This window comes from Neolamprologus multifasciatus, chromosome 5 (assembly GCF_963576455.1).
Source record: "Neolamprologus multifasciatus chromosome 5, fNeoMul1.2, whole genome shotgun sequence".
Lineage (NCBI taxonomy): Eukaryota > Metazoa > Chordata > Actinopteri > Cichliformes > Cichlidae > Neolamprologus > Neolamprologus multifasciatus.
In genome coordinates this window covers 5,944,387-5,959,676 of record NC_140443.1, presented here as the reverse complement: position 1 = coordinate 5,959,676, position 15,290 = coordinate 5,944,387, and the positions used below count along the sequence as shown (strand labels likewise).

Below are 15,290 nucleotides of genomic sequence, written 5' to 3'. Positions count from 1 at the left end.
TGATTTTGATTAGTAATGAGTATTTATTTTAAAGGAGTTCCTATTGTGCTCACTTCCAGCATGTTCTTGGACTCTGCAATTGCATAATTTGCAGTTGTCTTAAAGCATTCCCTTGTGAAACTAGACATTTTAGCTCCTGTCTTTTTTAGCCTCCCTGTCCCTGTAGACCAGGGGTCCCCAATCCCAGTCCACGAGGGCCGGTGTCCCTGCAGTTTTTAGATGTGTCCTTGATCCATCACAGCTGATTTACATGGATAAATGACCTTCTCAACATGTCTTCAGTTCTCCAGAGGCCTGGTAATGAACTAATCATGTGATTCAGGTGTGTTGACCCAGGGTGAGATCTAAAACCTGCAGGGACACCGGCCCTCGTGGACTGGGATTGGGGACCCCTGCTGTAGACCATCCATCCATCCATCCATCTTCTTCCACTTATTCAGTTCTGTGTTGTGGTTAAATTAAAAAACAACAAAACAAACCCATAAACCTATTAAAAAACAAAGTTTCACATGAACATCATTATTGACGTATTTTTTAGATTAACCTCTTAAACCCCAACGCCCCCTGATACGGGGGCAAAAGGCAGGAGATCAGTTAGGCTTGGGGCTTAAGCGGTTAAGCCTTTATTTACAAGCACAGAACAATGTTTGTGTGTAAAATGTCAACCAAACTTCAATACGTCTACTGAAAGTTTGAAAGAAATATATGTATATATATATTACGTAACATATCTGACTTTTAACCATACCTGTTCTATGGTGAAATTAGTCACAAGCCATTCAGCCTGATTATCAATAGTGGTCAATCAATCAGTTGTTCTGTCTCTGCAGCATTGCCCTTTATCGATTGAGCAGTCGTGACTGTTTAGCATTGCACGATCTGATATCCTCGTGTTGGTGTTGTTCCCAGATCATCATACTAAAGGTTGTTCTAGGATCAACATTGCAAGTGACCAATCAGAATGTTGTGATGTCATACTTTTGCGACTTCGGGAAAAACCGGCGTAAAACAAAAAACTGTACTTAAGCTGCGAGAAACCACCTTTGTCCGCCGATCAACGGACCCTAACCCTGACCCTAACCCTAACCCTTTAATAAACGGTAAGCAGAATTGATATTGTCCTTGCAACATTGGAATTTCATAAATGCACGAATGGGTTGGTGCACAAAAGAATAACGTCACAATAATGTGATTGGTCACTTGCAATGTTGAACCTGGAACAACATTTTCATGATGATCTGGGAACAACACCAACACGAGATTATCAGATCATCCGTTTAGCATTAGTCCAGCCCAGAATCTTGCTGTTTACAAGTTTAAGAGAAGCGCTGAAAAAAAAGAAACCCAAACGTGTTTTCTTTTCCACTGGGAAATAAAAGCAAACTTCACACATGAAAAGGTGATGTTTGAACACAGAATGAAACCATTACACAGTGACAGAACATGAAATAGACCGAAATGAGCTCATAATGTATCTGTAACATTTTCCTTTTTGCAGTCTTGAGTTTTTGCAAAATCTTTCATTTGTTTGATGTTCACTTTCATCGTCTCTTGAATAGTCCACATCTTACATTTTGCGAAACATGAACTCCACATTTTTGTATATCTAATTTATTATTCCAAACCTGTTTTTTTCTTCTTCTTTTTTTTGTTTTGCCTCAATTGACCTCTGTGTACTGAACATGTTTCACTTCTTGTATACAGTAATTTATGACGTTGTTTTCACCCATAACATTGTTCCCCTGAGGTGTAACATTGGGACATTCTTTGCTTGACATAGTTTACAGAGGCAACAACATGCTTCTGAGGTCACTAACTCCCCAGTCACATTCCAGCTGCTCCCACAGTAACCAGTGGCAAGCGGACGAAGGGCTGGTATTTAGCTTTAGTGCATTGTTTGGTCCAGTTTCAGTGCCAAGTCTGGAAACATGTCAACTCATGCCTAACTTCTTAAGCTGCTGGCCTCCTAATATGCTCCTCCTGGGTATGGATGGCTTCAGACACGGATTAGCAGCGATGGGTTAATGATATATGTGATGGTTTCTGTGTACATTAGGTAATGAGCACAATAATGAGGTCTGGCTGTGTAGAGTTCGAACAAGTTAAAGTGTTATTTGGCAGTTTGTAATGTCCAAGTTACGGTTAAGCAAACTGCTGGAACTCAGCTGACTGAAAGTGTCTTGCTAGGAGTTGTTAGGTTCAATGTAAAAGTGACGAGTTTACCATGAAAAGCTTAGTGGCAGATCCTGCAGAAGAAGCAAAGAACCTCCTCACATGCGCACACTTACACCCACACATAACTCTCTCTCACACAGACACGCACACACTACAAAAGTAGTTTCACTGGCTGCCAGATAAGCTAAAGTAATAACAGTGCCATCTCAGCTAATTTTAGCCCTGTATTGAATGAGCCGCCACTGGTATTCATGGCAACATTTCTGGCTGAGCTAAGCTGTATATTCGCTCTCCCTGTATTGCCTGTCTCGCTCGTTCATATTCTCTTTTCTTGCTCCCAATCTTCATTTTTCCTGCTGCCTCTCTCTTTTCTATGTTATTCGTTCCATTTTACACCTCTTTCAGTTCTCCATCTTCCTTATCGTCTCACCTCTCTTTTTAATACGGCACTATGTTTAAAAGCTATCACATCGAGATTGTTATTTGGGGAGATTATAAAAGCCTCTTTACAGTAGTAAACATCTCTATAGTTGCTGCTTTCTCCCAACCTATTCTGCTCTGCAGTTTGTGCAGCACCAGAGACATAATCTCAGCCTTACATAATAAAGAGTAATGCCCACCAAGAATAGAAATATGTTTATGTGCTAGATATTAGCACCTCTAGCCACGACTATGTTCGCTCTCCTTATATTCTCTTAAAGTGTTTTTGAAGAATCTGTTGTTATTGAAATTGTGCTTTTTGTGTAACTGAGGCCTTCTTATTAGACAGATGTCACTGAAGTGTCATTTGGCTGCACTATACTGACATCCACAGACCATGTAGTCCATGTAAAGCAGTATTAGATATGTGCTCTGAGTTTGTCACACGATAGAAATGGGCGCTATCAACCACAATGCCAAATTGGAATTAAAAAAGCCAGTAAGTATATAAAATCAGGGTTGAAAAACTTTAGCAGCTTTCTTAGCGCGGAAATGTTTTCTGTTGTTGTGGTCGCTTATTGACAGCTCACATTTCACATCAGTTCAAATGGGCTGCTGAAGCAGGCAAACACTCTTTTAACCAGTTTACATGAGTTTGGGAGGAAATTACTACCCGCTCTGTATATGGAATATTTTTGTCACTTGGTGGTTCTTTGTTTTTGTAATAAGTTTGAAACCCTTCTTAAAAACTACACACTTATGAGGCTCGGAGATTCAGTAATTATGTTACATTGCAAGGCAATATAAAATTCTGCTGAAATATACTAAGTATAGGCAATTTGTACATTTATTAATCTCTGAAGTCAGCATACTTTGCTGACTTCAGAGCAGTAGGTGTTTGGATGAAGTCTGGAGAGCTAAGATAGGAGAAATGATGGGATAATAAAACACAGGCGATGCTAAAAACAGACGGGAATAGCTATGAGAGATTTTAAGGTAAAATAGGAAGTGAAAAAACACTGGTTGTAACCAACCCGAAAACCAAAAAATGTTGTGTGAGTTCCATAAAATGCTTTTGCTGAAGTAGCCGGTTGATCTACTGAGATTTTCTTACACAACTATCCCTGAGGTTTACAAAGAATGGCACTATTAAGTATTAAAAACTCGCCACTACATGTGTACCCAGGTGCAAGTGTGTGAAAATGTTTTTGTCTAAGTCACAAATGTGTATTCAAGGAAACTCTCCATGCAGACTGCTGAGAGAAAATTTGTACTCCGAATACTCTCAATCCAGAGTGAGAAACAAGAATTCTTCTTAATAAATCTTTTAAGATTTTTGCAGCAAATCTTTAACAAAATTTCAAAGGAATTGACTTCATCTCTGTAGAGAGAGAAAAGGGAAACATTGCAGACAGGTTTTAGATCCAAGACATTACTATTGATCCATACTACTTTTGAAAAGTATGGAAAATTAGTTTGCAAACGAAGAGTTGCAGAGAGAATTATTCTGAGAATTATTCAGAATTTAGGTCATGCCCTTTGCTGGAGCATCTTAAGACTTCTTCACACATGCACTGTAATCCCTAAATGCTCATAGCAGCATGTCTGAAAAAGAACCGTAGTCATGTTTTACATAAATGTTGCTCATGCAGTTTTCTTGCTTCATACTATGTGACAGTTTGACAATATTCTGCACACTACTCACGTTTGGATACTTGCAGTTACTTTAAAAGCATACAGTTGTAGCAATGTAGCAATTTTCCGTAAGAGTGAAAATGTGTAAACATTCCCTAAATTGGCAAATGAAACGTGCACTGTTAGAGAGTTGATGTTTGGAAGCGAAATAAGTGGAAGGCTGTGTGTATCTGACAGGATCTCTATTTTGGGAAAAGTAAAAGCCTCCTCTCTCGTTCCTGCTGTCCTGTGCTATGACTCTTCTGCTTGCCCTCTGGCTACATGCCTCTTGTACAGAGCACTTCACACTTCCCATGTGAAACCAAAGCTTTGCCTTAAACCTACTGCTTTGCCACGTCCTCTGGGCTATTTTTACTCCAGCAGTGGCTACTGCTGTTAAAGCCATACACAGCCTTTTGGACTGCAGCAGAGGACTCCATCTGTGGTGGTGTGTCTAGGTATCTGAGCATGGGTGTGTGAGTGGTAAAACTGCGTCTAAAAAAGATATGTGTACAGAATAAGATACAGTAACAATTTCATAACACTTAATTATATCCACCAAAAATTATGGGCACCCCCATAGCCTTGGGTTTAAGATGCTGACCATGAGCCACAGCTTCTTTCTTCAAATTTAAACGGGGAACTTCCCCCTCAGTTAGATGTACCTCTGACACTGACACTGGCTATTGGGAGACAAATCTGTCTTCAATTTACGGGACAGCATAGGCTACGTTCATACTGCAGGCGAAAGCGCATCAAATCTGATTTTTTTGACCCTATGCGACCCATATCCGATCATGGTGTGACAGTGTGAACGGCACAAATCCGATATTTTCAAATCCAATCTGGGTCAGTTTCGTATGTGGTGCTGAATCCGATACATATCCGATGTTTCAGAAAGCGACTGCTGTTTGAACGGTCAAGTCGCATTAAATCCGTCTTTTACGTCACCGACACAAGACAGACGCCAATTATCAGCGCCGGAAAAGCGCCCGAGAAGACATCCCGAACGCTTCCTGGCCATCCGGTGAAACTGCTGGGAAGACAACGTTGGAGAAACGATAACATTTTATTTGTACTGTATAATCTGCAGATTCTGACAGAAATCTGCAACTATCCTTTGAAGCACCGCTCCTCTAAAACAGCAATAAGGATAATTATTAGGTTATTTACATTATTGTGTAAATAACAAAATAACTTAAAGCAAAAATTGGGAAACGTGAAGTCCGAAGTCTTTATATTAAGGGCCATCAGTCAAACAATATTGTTTGCTCTGGGTCTAAACAGAGCGCGTTGTGTGTGACCAAGGTTATTATCGTTAACGAAAACTAACGAAATAACGAAAACTAGAAGTGAAAAAACATTTTCGTTAACGGAAATAAAAATAAAAACAAAAAAAGGAAAACTAACTAAAACTATAATGAGTGTTCACAAAACGAACTAAATTAACTGAATTTATAGCAAAAATGTGTTTAGTTTTCGTTGATGTGTGCGTGTCATACAATAGTCAAGGGTGAAAATGAAGTTTAGTTTCCAGATTTTTTTCTTGCTGTGTCTCATTATGCCAGCAGGTGGCAGCACGTTAGTCGAGTCGTCTGTGTTGCTGCTCCGTCCACGCGCAGAATCACGTCAGGAAAAGTCGGGAGAAAGCGCCAGAGTCCAATTTGGGATTACTTTGAATATGACTGTGTTTTGGATAAAGCAAGTGTCTTGTAGTGGAAAGAGACAAATTATGAGGGACATTTCTAAAGGGAAAAAAATCCCACAAACCTTAAAGTGCACTTGAAAAGCTCACACAAGAAGGCTAACCTAGCTTACCTTTAGAAGGTAAGGGAGCACACTCAACCCTCATCCCCAGAAAACAGAAGCTAACCCCAGGCAAGGCAGCGTGATGCATCCCGAGACAACAGGACGGGGATATCTACACAACTGTGTGAGTCAATGGCCTTCAAAAAATTTATCAATTCACTTGAACCAAAATTACGAACACCCGGTGCTGCGAGAGTTAATAGTCTCATTGGGGCCAAGATATACATTTTATAGTTGCCTGGTATTAATGGTTGTTCATCTGCCTTTATTTATTTATTTATTTAAAGAACCCCTAGGTGGGAATGTGAGTTGTCTGTCTCTGCGTGTTAGCCCTGCGACAGACAGGCGACCTGTCCAGGGTGCAGTATGGTAGCTGGAATAGCAACATACCCAAGGATAAGCAGAAGAGAATGACTGATATGATGAAACTGGGATTTTGTTACACTTAATTATTGCAAACACAACTAAAACTATAACTGAAACTAATCAAAACTAAACTGAAACTAAGGATTTTCAAAAAAATAAAAACTAAACTAAACTAGCAAACAATTGGTAAAAACTAATTAAAACTGATATGAAATTGAAAATCTGAAGTCAAAACTAAATAAAAATAAAAACTAATGAAAATTGCAAAACTATTAAAACCCTGTGTGTGACGTCTTCTTTTGCGCATGCGGGCCGCTTTGAGCGTTCACACTAGAGCGCGTTTGCTGTCGCATTTTATTTGTAGTGTGAACAAGCAGACAAAAAAATCGGATTTGATCAAAAAATCGGAATTGAGCATTAAGACCTGCAGTGTGAACGTAGCCATAAATATGTTTTTAGCACACTTCTGAACATGGGTGGATAGATGGATGGATGTGTGTTTTTGCACTTCTTAACCTCCCGTTGTATTAATGTGAAAGCCCTGACACTATTGTGTCAGTCATGCACCATACAGAACTGGAAGTCCTTATGACGAAGCACCTAGGGCTGTGTTTTTCTAACTTCTTAGGCATTTGCAAGAAAGAACTCCACAACATATGGTGTCAGAATTGTGATGGCTTGTCGGAAGAAGAAAACTGGCCTTCCAGTGCAATGAACAGAACTGCATTCCCAGCACATATGGTCAGATGAATGCTAATCAGCTTTCAACACTGTGAAAGCCTACCTGTTTTCTTCCGATGTCCCCAAGAGTCCAGACTTCAGTAGAAGTAGTACAGGTTGACACATCTGTAGTCAACCTTGGAGCGCTCCTCGCCCGGGGAGACGTCTCTCTTTCAAACAATGTTGCATCAATAAACCTTTAATAGATTTTCAAGTTTTATGTGCTGCATAAGCTTCCCCGTCTAACTCATGTCTCTGTTTTTCTTGATCCCTGAGAATATCTTTGTTATTTACAAGGATTCCCTGTGCCTTTACATCCATCAGTTGACAGGGTTTCTTAGCTAGACTTTGATCAGTAGTTAGTAGTTGCACCATTGTATTTCTTGCTGTGCTTTACTTTTTCCTCAAACATTGTGGTTTGGAAACTCAACCATATGACCCGTAACAGAGTGCTTCACCATCAGTTTAGCCAGTCCTAACTGTTAATGGGTCGGGGTTACTGATCTATATATATCAAAAGCCATATTCATCAAAGCAAGCTGTTGGACACTGCTGTTGAATCCTCGGTCACACTGATAGTTCGGTGATATCATCATGTTTCATGATGTTTTACCTCCATGTGGTCCTTCAAACCACAAAAAGATAGTCATCTTGAAAACACACACAAAGACACACATGTATATTCACACCAGTGTGTCATGGTGCACTTATAGACTCTTCCATTCTTCCACTCTTTCAAATTATTTTTACTGTTGTTATTATTGTTGTTAGAGAGGGTAGAGCAGTGGACAGCTCTCTGGGTAATTCCTAGAATCCAAAGACTTCTGTTGCTAAAAAGCTGGCTGCAGGTGTGAATGTGAGGTTACTTTAAATGGTTTTCTGTGTATATGTGTCGGCCCTGTGATGACGACCTGTCCAGAGTATATCCCACCTTAAATAGGCTCTGGTCCTTCATGACCCTACGTCCACACGTACACAGGTATTTTTGAAAACGGAGATTTTCCGTTTTCGTTTTAAAAAATAATCCCGTCCACACGTAAAGGCAGAAAGGAAGGAAAACGCTGCTAGGAACATGCCAAAGCAACAGGTGGCGCTATATTCCTAACCGTGTAGAAATGTTGGCCAATCAGAAGTCTAGAAGCCTCGGTGGGAAATAGTAAACAAAGATGGCGCATAGAAGCAGAACAGAGTCATATGTGTGGGGGGACAGTAACTGTGTGTGTATATGTAAGCATTTAAACACTGCAGAGAGTACAATTAACAGTAACAGTATTGTAGAAATTCATTTCACCGAAACAATAACGTGGCGCACAGTGTGACGTCAAAAAAGGCGCACACCTTTGACGCTGCAGGTTTTCAAAAATATCCACCCTGGCCGGAGTTTTTAAAAATCTCCGTTTTCAGTGACAAAAAACGCCGTTTACGTGTGGACGAAAGGTGCAAACGCATAAAAAAAATCTGCGTTTTCAAAAATACCCAGGTACGTGTGGACGTAGCCTGAGATGGATGGAATGTATATTTTGTTTTCTGTTTTTCATCTTTATTTTCTGTTGCGTTTTTGTAAATAGTCCCACATTTTGGACCTTAGCAAGCTAATAAATACATTACTTTTTCAAGTGCACGTAGGTTTTTCCAGGGCTTAACAAGCTTTTGAGGAAATAACAGGCAAACTGATATTGGCACTAAGAATGCCACTGTTAGTAGCACAAACAGAGACGCCGTAACGGTCACATCATAATCCTTGTGCTGGAGCACCAGACATGTGACACACGAGTGAGATATGAGTGTCAGATTACATCTTCTCTATGGCACCAGTGGCTGCTAAAGACATGCCAGAATCAACTACCTACAACAGAAACGCAACATAAGCATCATAGGTTCTGTATGGGAGAACTTTTGTGACATAGAGCTCTTTGTACTGTGCGTTGATTTCTGCACCACTTTGAAGCAGTTCTTAAGTGTTACAGCTTTCAACTCATCTCCAAACCTGGAGGCTTCATTTTTACATTTTTTTCTCTCTTTCTCTCCTCTGTCCTCTTTTACTTCTTCTGCCTTTTCTCTTATCTCCCACACCCTCCCACTCTGCTTCAGTGAAGTACATCAAGGAGATGTCTGCCTTCTTTAAAAGCTCTGGGTCCCCTGGAGCAGGTCTCCCGTGGGATTCTCCCCCTTCCACACCTCAAAGGGGCACTGAGCTCACCCCTGCTGAGGTGAAGGAGCCCCGGAGCATCCCGCTGAAGATGTGCCAGGTGTCACGAAAACAGTGCCCTCCAGACACAGAAAACAGGTATTACATGTTAAAGCTTCAGCGATTTATGTAATATTTCATACAGTTTATGCATTTGGATTAAAAAAAATCACACATGAAAATGACATGGCTTTGTAAAAGGGACTTCTTCGTGTGTCTTTTTCACATTCTCTTTGTTAAAATCTGAAACTTCCTCTTCAGCCTTAAGCTTTAGTCACTTTGCCATGTCTTTTTAATTCCTCTAACAGCTTTTTCCCCCACCAGTTTTATGTTTTTCTTCTGGCATCATTCTCTTTTTCTGTCATCTCATTTGCCAGGTATTTTGAGGTGATTTCATCCAACAAAAAGAACTCTGTGTTCCTGAGGGCAAAAGACCCCGCCATGGCCCAATCCTGGTACAATGCCATCCAGGCTGGTGCTGCCAGCCTTTTACCACGAGTGAAGGAGGAGATGAGGAGCATGCAGCCTGGCATGGAAGTCAAACATCTGGGCTGGATTACAGAGCAGGTATGGAAGAATGCTTTGGTATAAGATAAATAGTCCATAAATGGCTGTGCACGTGTGTGTGTCTCTATGTTACACCTTGTTACAACTTTTAATTCAGAAACTTCAACGTGCGCAGGTATCTCAGGGTCCAGAGAAACCCGTACTGGCTGTGCTGACCGACAAGGACCTGCTCTTGTATCCCTCGTGTCCTGAAAGCAAAGAGAGCCTCAACAATCCGACAAAGAGCCACCCGCTCATCACCACCAGGTTTCCACCCTTACAGCACACGCTACATTACATCACACTTGTGCTTTCACTCTCTTTCTTATATCAACGCATTCACATAACGGTGGAGTTTCAGAAGCCCCACCCTGTTCGGCTCAGGCCTTCCTCCGGCTTGATTTAGCCCAGAGAACACATGCTCACTCTTTCCATAGCTGGACTGTTGGACGTTTTGCCAAATAACATCATATTCATGTGGAAACAGAACCTATGAGTCATGGGTTTTTCCTCTGTTTTTTCTCTCCTCTGTAACCCTGTAGCAGTTTGTCTGCAACACCATTTGCTCTTATGGCCACATTATTTTCTATAAGTCTTCATTATCATCTTTCTCATACACTTTTCTTTCCCACTCTTTCACCTACCCCACTCCCTCCTTTCTCAGACTGGTCCACTCTGGTCCAGGAAAAAGCTCTCCAGTCTTGGATTCTGAGCTGTCATTTGGCCTACGTTCAGGCACAAAGCAAGGCGTGGAGACACATGTTTTTAGGGTGGATTCTGCTAAGGAGCTGTCGACCTGGACTCATCTGCTGGTGGAGGGTTGCCACAATGCTGCTGAGCTTACCAAGGAGGTCACCACGGGTACAGAGATAGAAAAGATTCTTCAGTTTTTGGTTCATTCACAGTTCTTTTACGAATAAATCTGTCAGTTCTATATGAGAGTACACATGAATTATGTAATTCAGTTAGCAGCGTCTGTATGCTGTAAGTTAGGGTAAGAGTTTTTTGGTTTTGGGTCCCCCCCCATTACTATCAGAAACACTGGTTTGTAATCATTGTTAATCTGAACTAAACAATATTTTAAGAAGAATTTACCTGTAATGGCAGGTAACATTTCCGTATCCGAACCACTTTTCAGAAATAAATAAGGTTTCCTTAGAGGTAGAAGCTAAAGAGGAATAAAGATGGAGCCCCCCCCCCTCTTCTGAAAGTCAAAATACTATCCAACTAGCAGTACAACATGACTTTTTTTCAGGGACTGATTCAGACATTTGAATCATGTCTATAAATATACCTCAAATCTATTTCAACCAAACATTTCCTGCTTGGGCTTAAGACTTAGTTCTGTTCAACAGACACACACAAACATTCCAGTTTAAAACAGAGGCTCGTCTCACAAAGCAGGATTAGTGCGATTTATTGTTCTTTACACAGTGATCTGCGCGCCGTACCCCTTTGTAGAACGTCCTTAATCTTTGCACAATTCTTCTGGTTTCAATTTAATAAAAGATTTGGGTTTTTAGAAACCAAACTTTCTTGCAATGGATTTTTATAAGGAGCTTGAGGGAAGACAAAGCATTTTGTCGTATGTATTGTAGTATATAAAGTCTTAGCTCTTTGCTTACATCTAGACTGAGTAAAACCCCCTACAGCTTTACAGCTGGATTTACTGCTCAGAGTAGTCCTACTTTCTGAGACCAGTGCCATGCGGTGTAAAACCTTGCTGTGTAGTAAAGGTTTCACATTGCCCTCTGCTGGTGGAATAAAATGATGCAAAAATGTTCCAGTATAAACTAAAAATGGTTCTTTTAATTCCAACATGTGAAACTAATTCTAACTTTTTTTTTACTAAACTAAAATTTGGAACAATTTTGTTTTCTTACAGCAAAAAATATTTAAACTGCATCTCTGTCTTTTCAGTGTCACATTTAGTAAAGTGCATTCTGTAGCCCTGTATCAATACTGAATGATAGTACTAATGAAATCACAAATAAATCATTACTTGACCTTTACGCCACATAAGCACTGTTTTTTCTGCTTTGGCAGTCTGCAGTTGGAATGGGAAAGAGTGCATGCTGGGAGTTCACATCGATGACGGTTTCACACTGTTCACTGAAGAGATGGGCGTCAGGAAGAATATTCTCCTCCAGCAGCCTTTTGAGCGCCTCAGAATGTCCTCAGACGACGGCGTTCGGATGATGTTCCTTGATTTTGGAGGTCCCGAGGCTGAGATAGTAAGTTTTTGAAGTGAAATATGTGACATTTCAGGGCGATAATGCATCAGTAAAATCATTAGCACCATTACTCTGAGTGGTGAGTGCTCACTTGTTAGACTTGTTAGACTAAATTTGATTTCTACCTAAGCTTGTGTGTTAGCCATCGCCTTGACATTTAAGAAAAAACATTACATGCTCCCTCTCAGACAGTTACAAATCAGATTTCACTCTTTAAGTTATTCAGATAATTCCGATTCAGATGAGTTGACCTGCTTGTTATGCATTTATAGAAGTGTTTGTTTTTTTTAAAAGCAAAATTATATGGATTTCCTTCATTTAATCATGTTTCTTTTTTACATATCTGTATCTTCTTACAGCAACTGGACCTGCATTGTTGCCCTAAGACCTTAGTCTTCATAATCCACTCTTTCCTGTCTGCTAAGGTCAAGCGACTCGGTCTCTTGGCATGATAAAGGCCAACTATCCGGAACGTCACAATAGGAATATTCAATAAAGTTTATGGTACAGCCCGGGAACTCTGAAACTCCAGACGATGGGAGGCTTGGGAATAATGCTGACAAGCCTTCCTAAGCCTCTAAAAATCATCTTTGGTCAGGCATCTCCTGATCCTTCTATGGAATGAACTGCAGCAATGCAACGATGGTTGTTTGTTGAACTTGTATTTGTAAGGTAAAACGTTGGTGCAAGTCAGTAGCCACTTAAGGGAGCTTGCATCTGTCAAATCTGTCACAGTATGTCATGACACTTTGTGATGACAAACGAGTACGACTGCCTGTATCTTAATGTTTCTAAGCTTAAAGCCCCAGACGTTCGTTTTTTGTCATCACATTGTTTATCTTTATTTTATAAATCAAGATGGGCCTTTGTCTTGAGAATCTTTTCATCTTTCAATCTTTGCTTTATGTGCTGTGAACAAAATCATTTTGTTGTGAATAACAAAAGTTATTTCATAAAAGTCCTGATTGATGTTGGACAAACATTTTCATAAAGGCAGCTCGAATGGAGTGACAGGATGTCACGGCTGATCGCTACATAATCAATAGTCTGTACTGAACAATGTACAGAATGGAGCTATTATGATATGCTGTTCATGTGGATTCTTGCCAATATCCTGACATTTTTCATGCGTTTTAAGACGACCTCCAAAAGAAAAGTAAAATAGATTTTTCAGTCTAGCTGAAATACAACTTTCATTTCACCTTTTTCTACAAAAAGTAAAACCATATATTTAAAAATGCTATTTTTCTGTGTTTAAACTACAAAATATTCATACCAAATACAAACCTGCAGTGCTTAACAATTTTATTAGACCATCACCTGATGTAAGGTTTATGCTGCAGCTTCCCTGAATTAACAGTTTTGATATTTACTAAAATAATGTTTTATGTTTCTGTAATGGTTAATCCACCAATAAGTTCTCTAATCCAAATATTTATAATGCTACAATATATGTGTTATTCATGAATTTTAAAAGTTACTGTTCATAAAAAAGTTGAAAAAGTGCAACTAGTGCAGTTATTTACTTGGATTTCTCAACAGAAAAAAAAATCTTAGTGGTTGAACGTTATGCTTGATAAACTTCTAATTTCTGAGATTTAAGCAGATTTAGGTATTTGGTTTGTTTCTTGACTAATAATTAGCAATATAACTTTTAAACACATTTTTGACAGATATTTGTGTTTTCTTGTTTTTATGACAGGTTGTGTAATAAATTTGCTAAGCAGTGTATCTTAAGTATCAATGGCCTTAATCAGTCTTGGCCTTTTTTGTCAGTAACATAAACAATCTAATAAAAATGTTTTTCCTGTGTTTCACAGCACTGACAAAGGTTTTCATTATCATTTATAGATGACATACAGCCAGCTTAACTATACTTCTCTATGGATATGGAGTTTAACTTTATGATTTAATGTCTTTGCTAAGTACTGTATTCTTAATACAGAGGGAAAGTGCAGGCTTGGAAAGTTTTACCACGGTCTTTTCAATGTTTTTGTATTTTTTTGTTTAAGAACCTAAGAAAGTATATGGAAATGTTATGTTGGTCACTTTTGTGTTGTTATCTGTGCTGACTGGACATCTGCAATTTGGGGCCTTCTTTCTTCTTTGAACACTAAACAGACTTCTATTAACATATATATACATATATATATATGTACACAACTAAAATTGTTTGCTTTCAAGAATCAAATGTATTGTATATTCTTATTTAAACAAATGTGTGCCTTGCAGGGTTGTTTGTATATAAACATGTAATAAACTTTAACTTTTATTGTTTACCTCGCTTGTGCTTGATTATTATACTATTACTACTATTATAATTCTCTAAAAACAAAAGAAATATCATCTACATTTATTATGTAAACTTGGTTAAATCTGTACTGATTATCCATAGATTAATAAATACATAAATTCATCAATTAGAGCACACATTTCTTTATACTGGCCGGGGACCAAATAGCACACCACTGACTCAAAATTAGCAGAAGCAAATCCTAGCAAACACCCTCTGTGGTCTGCCCACTAAAGATGTATATTACCATAGGTAAGTTTAACCCATAGACTTTGAGATGAGCATTTTCTTGGTTGCAAAAAAACCCCAAACTGGCACAACAAGCGGTGAATCTGATGGTGGAACCTAATATGCTCATTGGCTAAGCACTTTCCAAGCACAAGTCAACAGTCAGAGAGCATACCACAGAGATAATGCTTCATTTGGAAACATGGTATGAGCAAGACTTACAAAATAGACTTAATTTTTTATTTATTATTATCTGGGACCATAAACGCATCAGAAAGGATGTTAATGGGCTTTTTACAGAGCTTAAAACAGAAGCAGTTTTCCCATAGAAGTCATTTTGTTGCCGTCGACAGGCCGTCAGATAAAATGCTCATTTGAAGTTTGTTTGGTTACTGTTTTTTGTGTAAGTTGATTTTTTTGGAGTGTAAACATGTTTCATTAACGTGTAAAGACATATAATTAGCATGTCACTTTAAAATTGAAGTATAGGCTCTATCCGGCATGTTGAGCAAGCCTCAAGCAGACGTTCAAGCAAGTGCAGTTAAGGATACTTTAATGTGAATTTCATTTTTCAGCTTATGACAAATTCTTAACTCTTTTCAGCCTTTCCAGGAGAACATTTGTTTTAGGTAATACC

The 15,290-nt window shown here is 39.2% G+C and overlaps 1 protein-coding gene across 1 annotated transcript in view; it reads left to right on the top strand.

Annotated features, from left to right (window-relative positions):
* The window catches only part of snta1 (syntrophin, alpha 1), a 36,359-nt gene extending 21,950 nt beyond the window's left edge, over positions 1–14,409 (top strand). The window contains exons 3-8 of the mRNA XM_085159538.1: positions 9,256–9,451; positions 9,730–9,919; positions 10,035–10,165; positions 10,563–10,759; positions 11,945–12,132; positions 12,492–14,409. Coding sequence (XP_085015664.1) covers positions 9,256–9,451; positions 9,730–9,919; positions 10,035–10,165; positions 10,563–10,759; positions 11,945–12,132; positions 12,492–12,584 — 995 coding nt within the window. The 3' untranslated portion in view covers positions 12,585–14,409. The remainder of the gene's footprint in view (positions 1–9,255; positions 9,452–9,729; positions 9,920–10,034; positions 10,166–10,562; positions 10,760–11,944; positions 12,133–12,491) is intronic.
* The last annotated feature ends 881 nt before the right edge of the window (positions 14,410–15,290 follow it).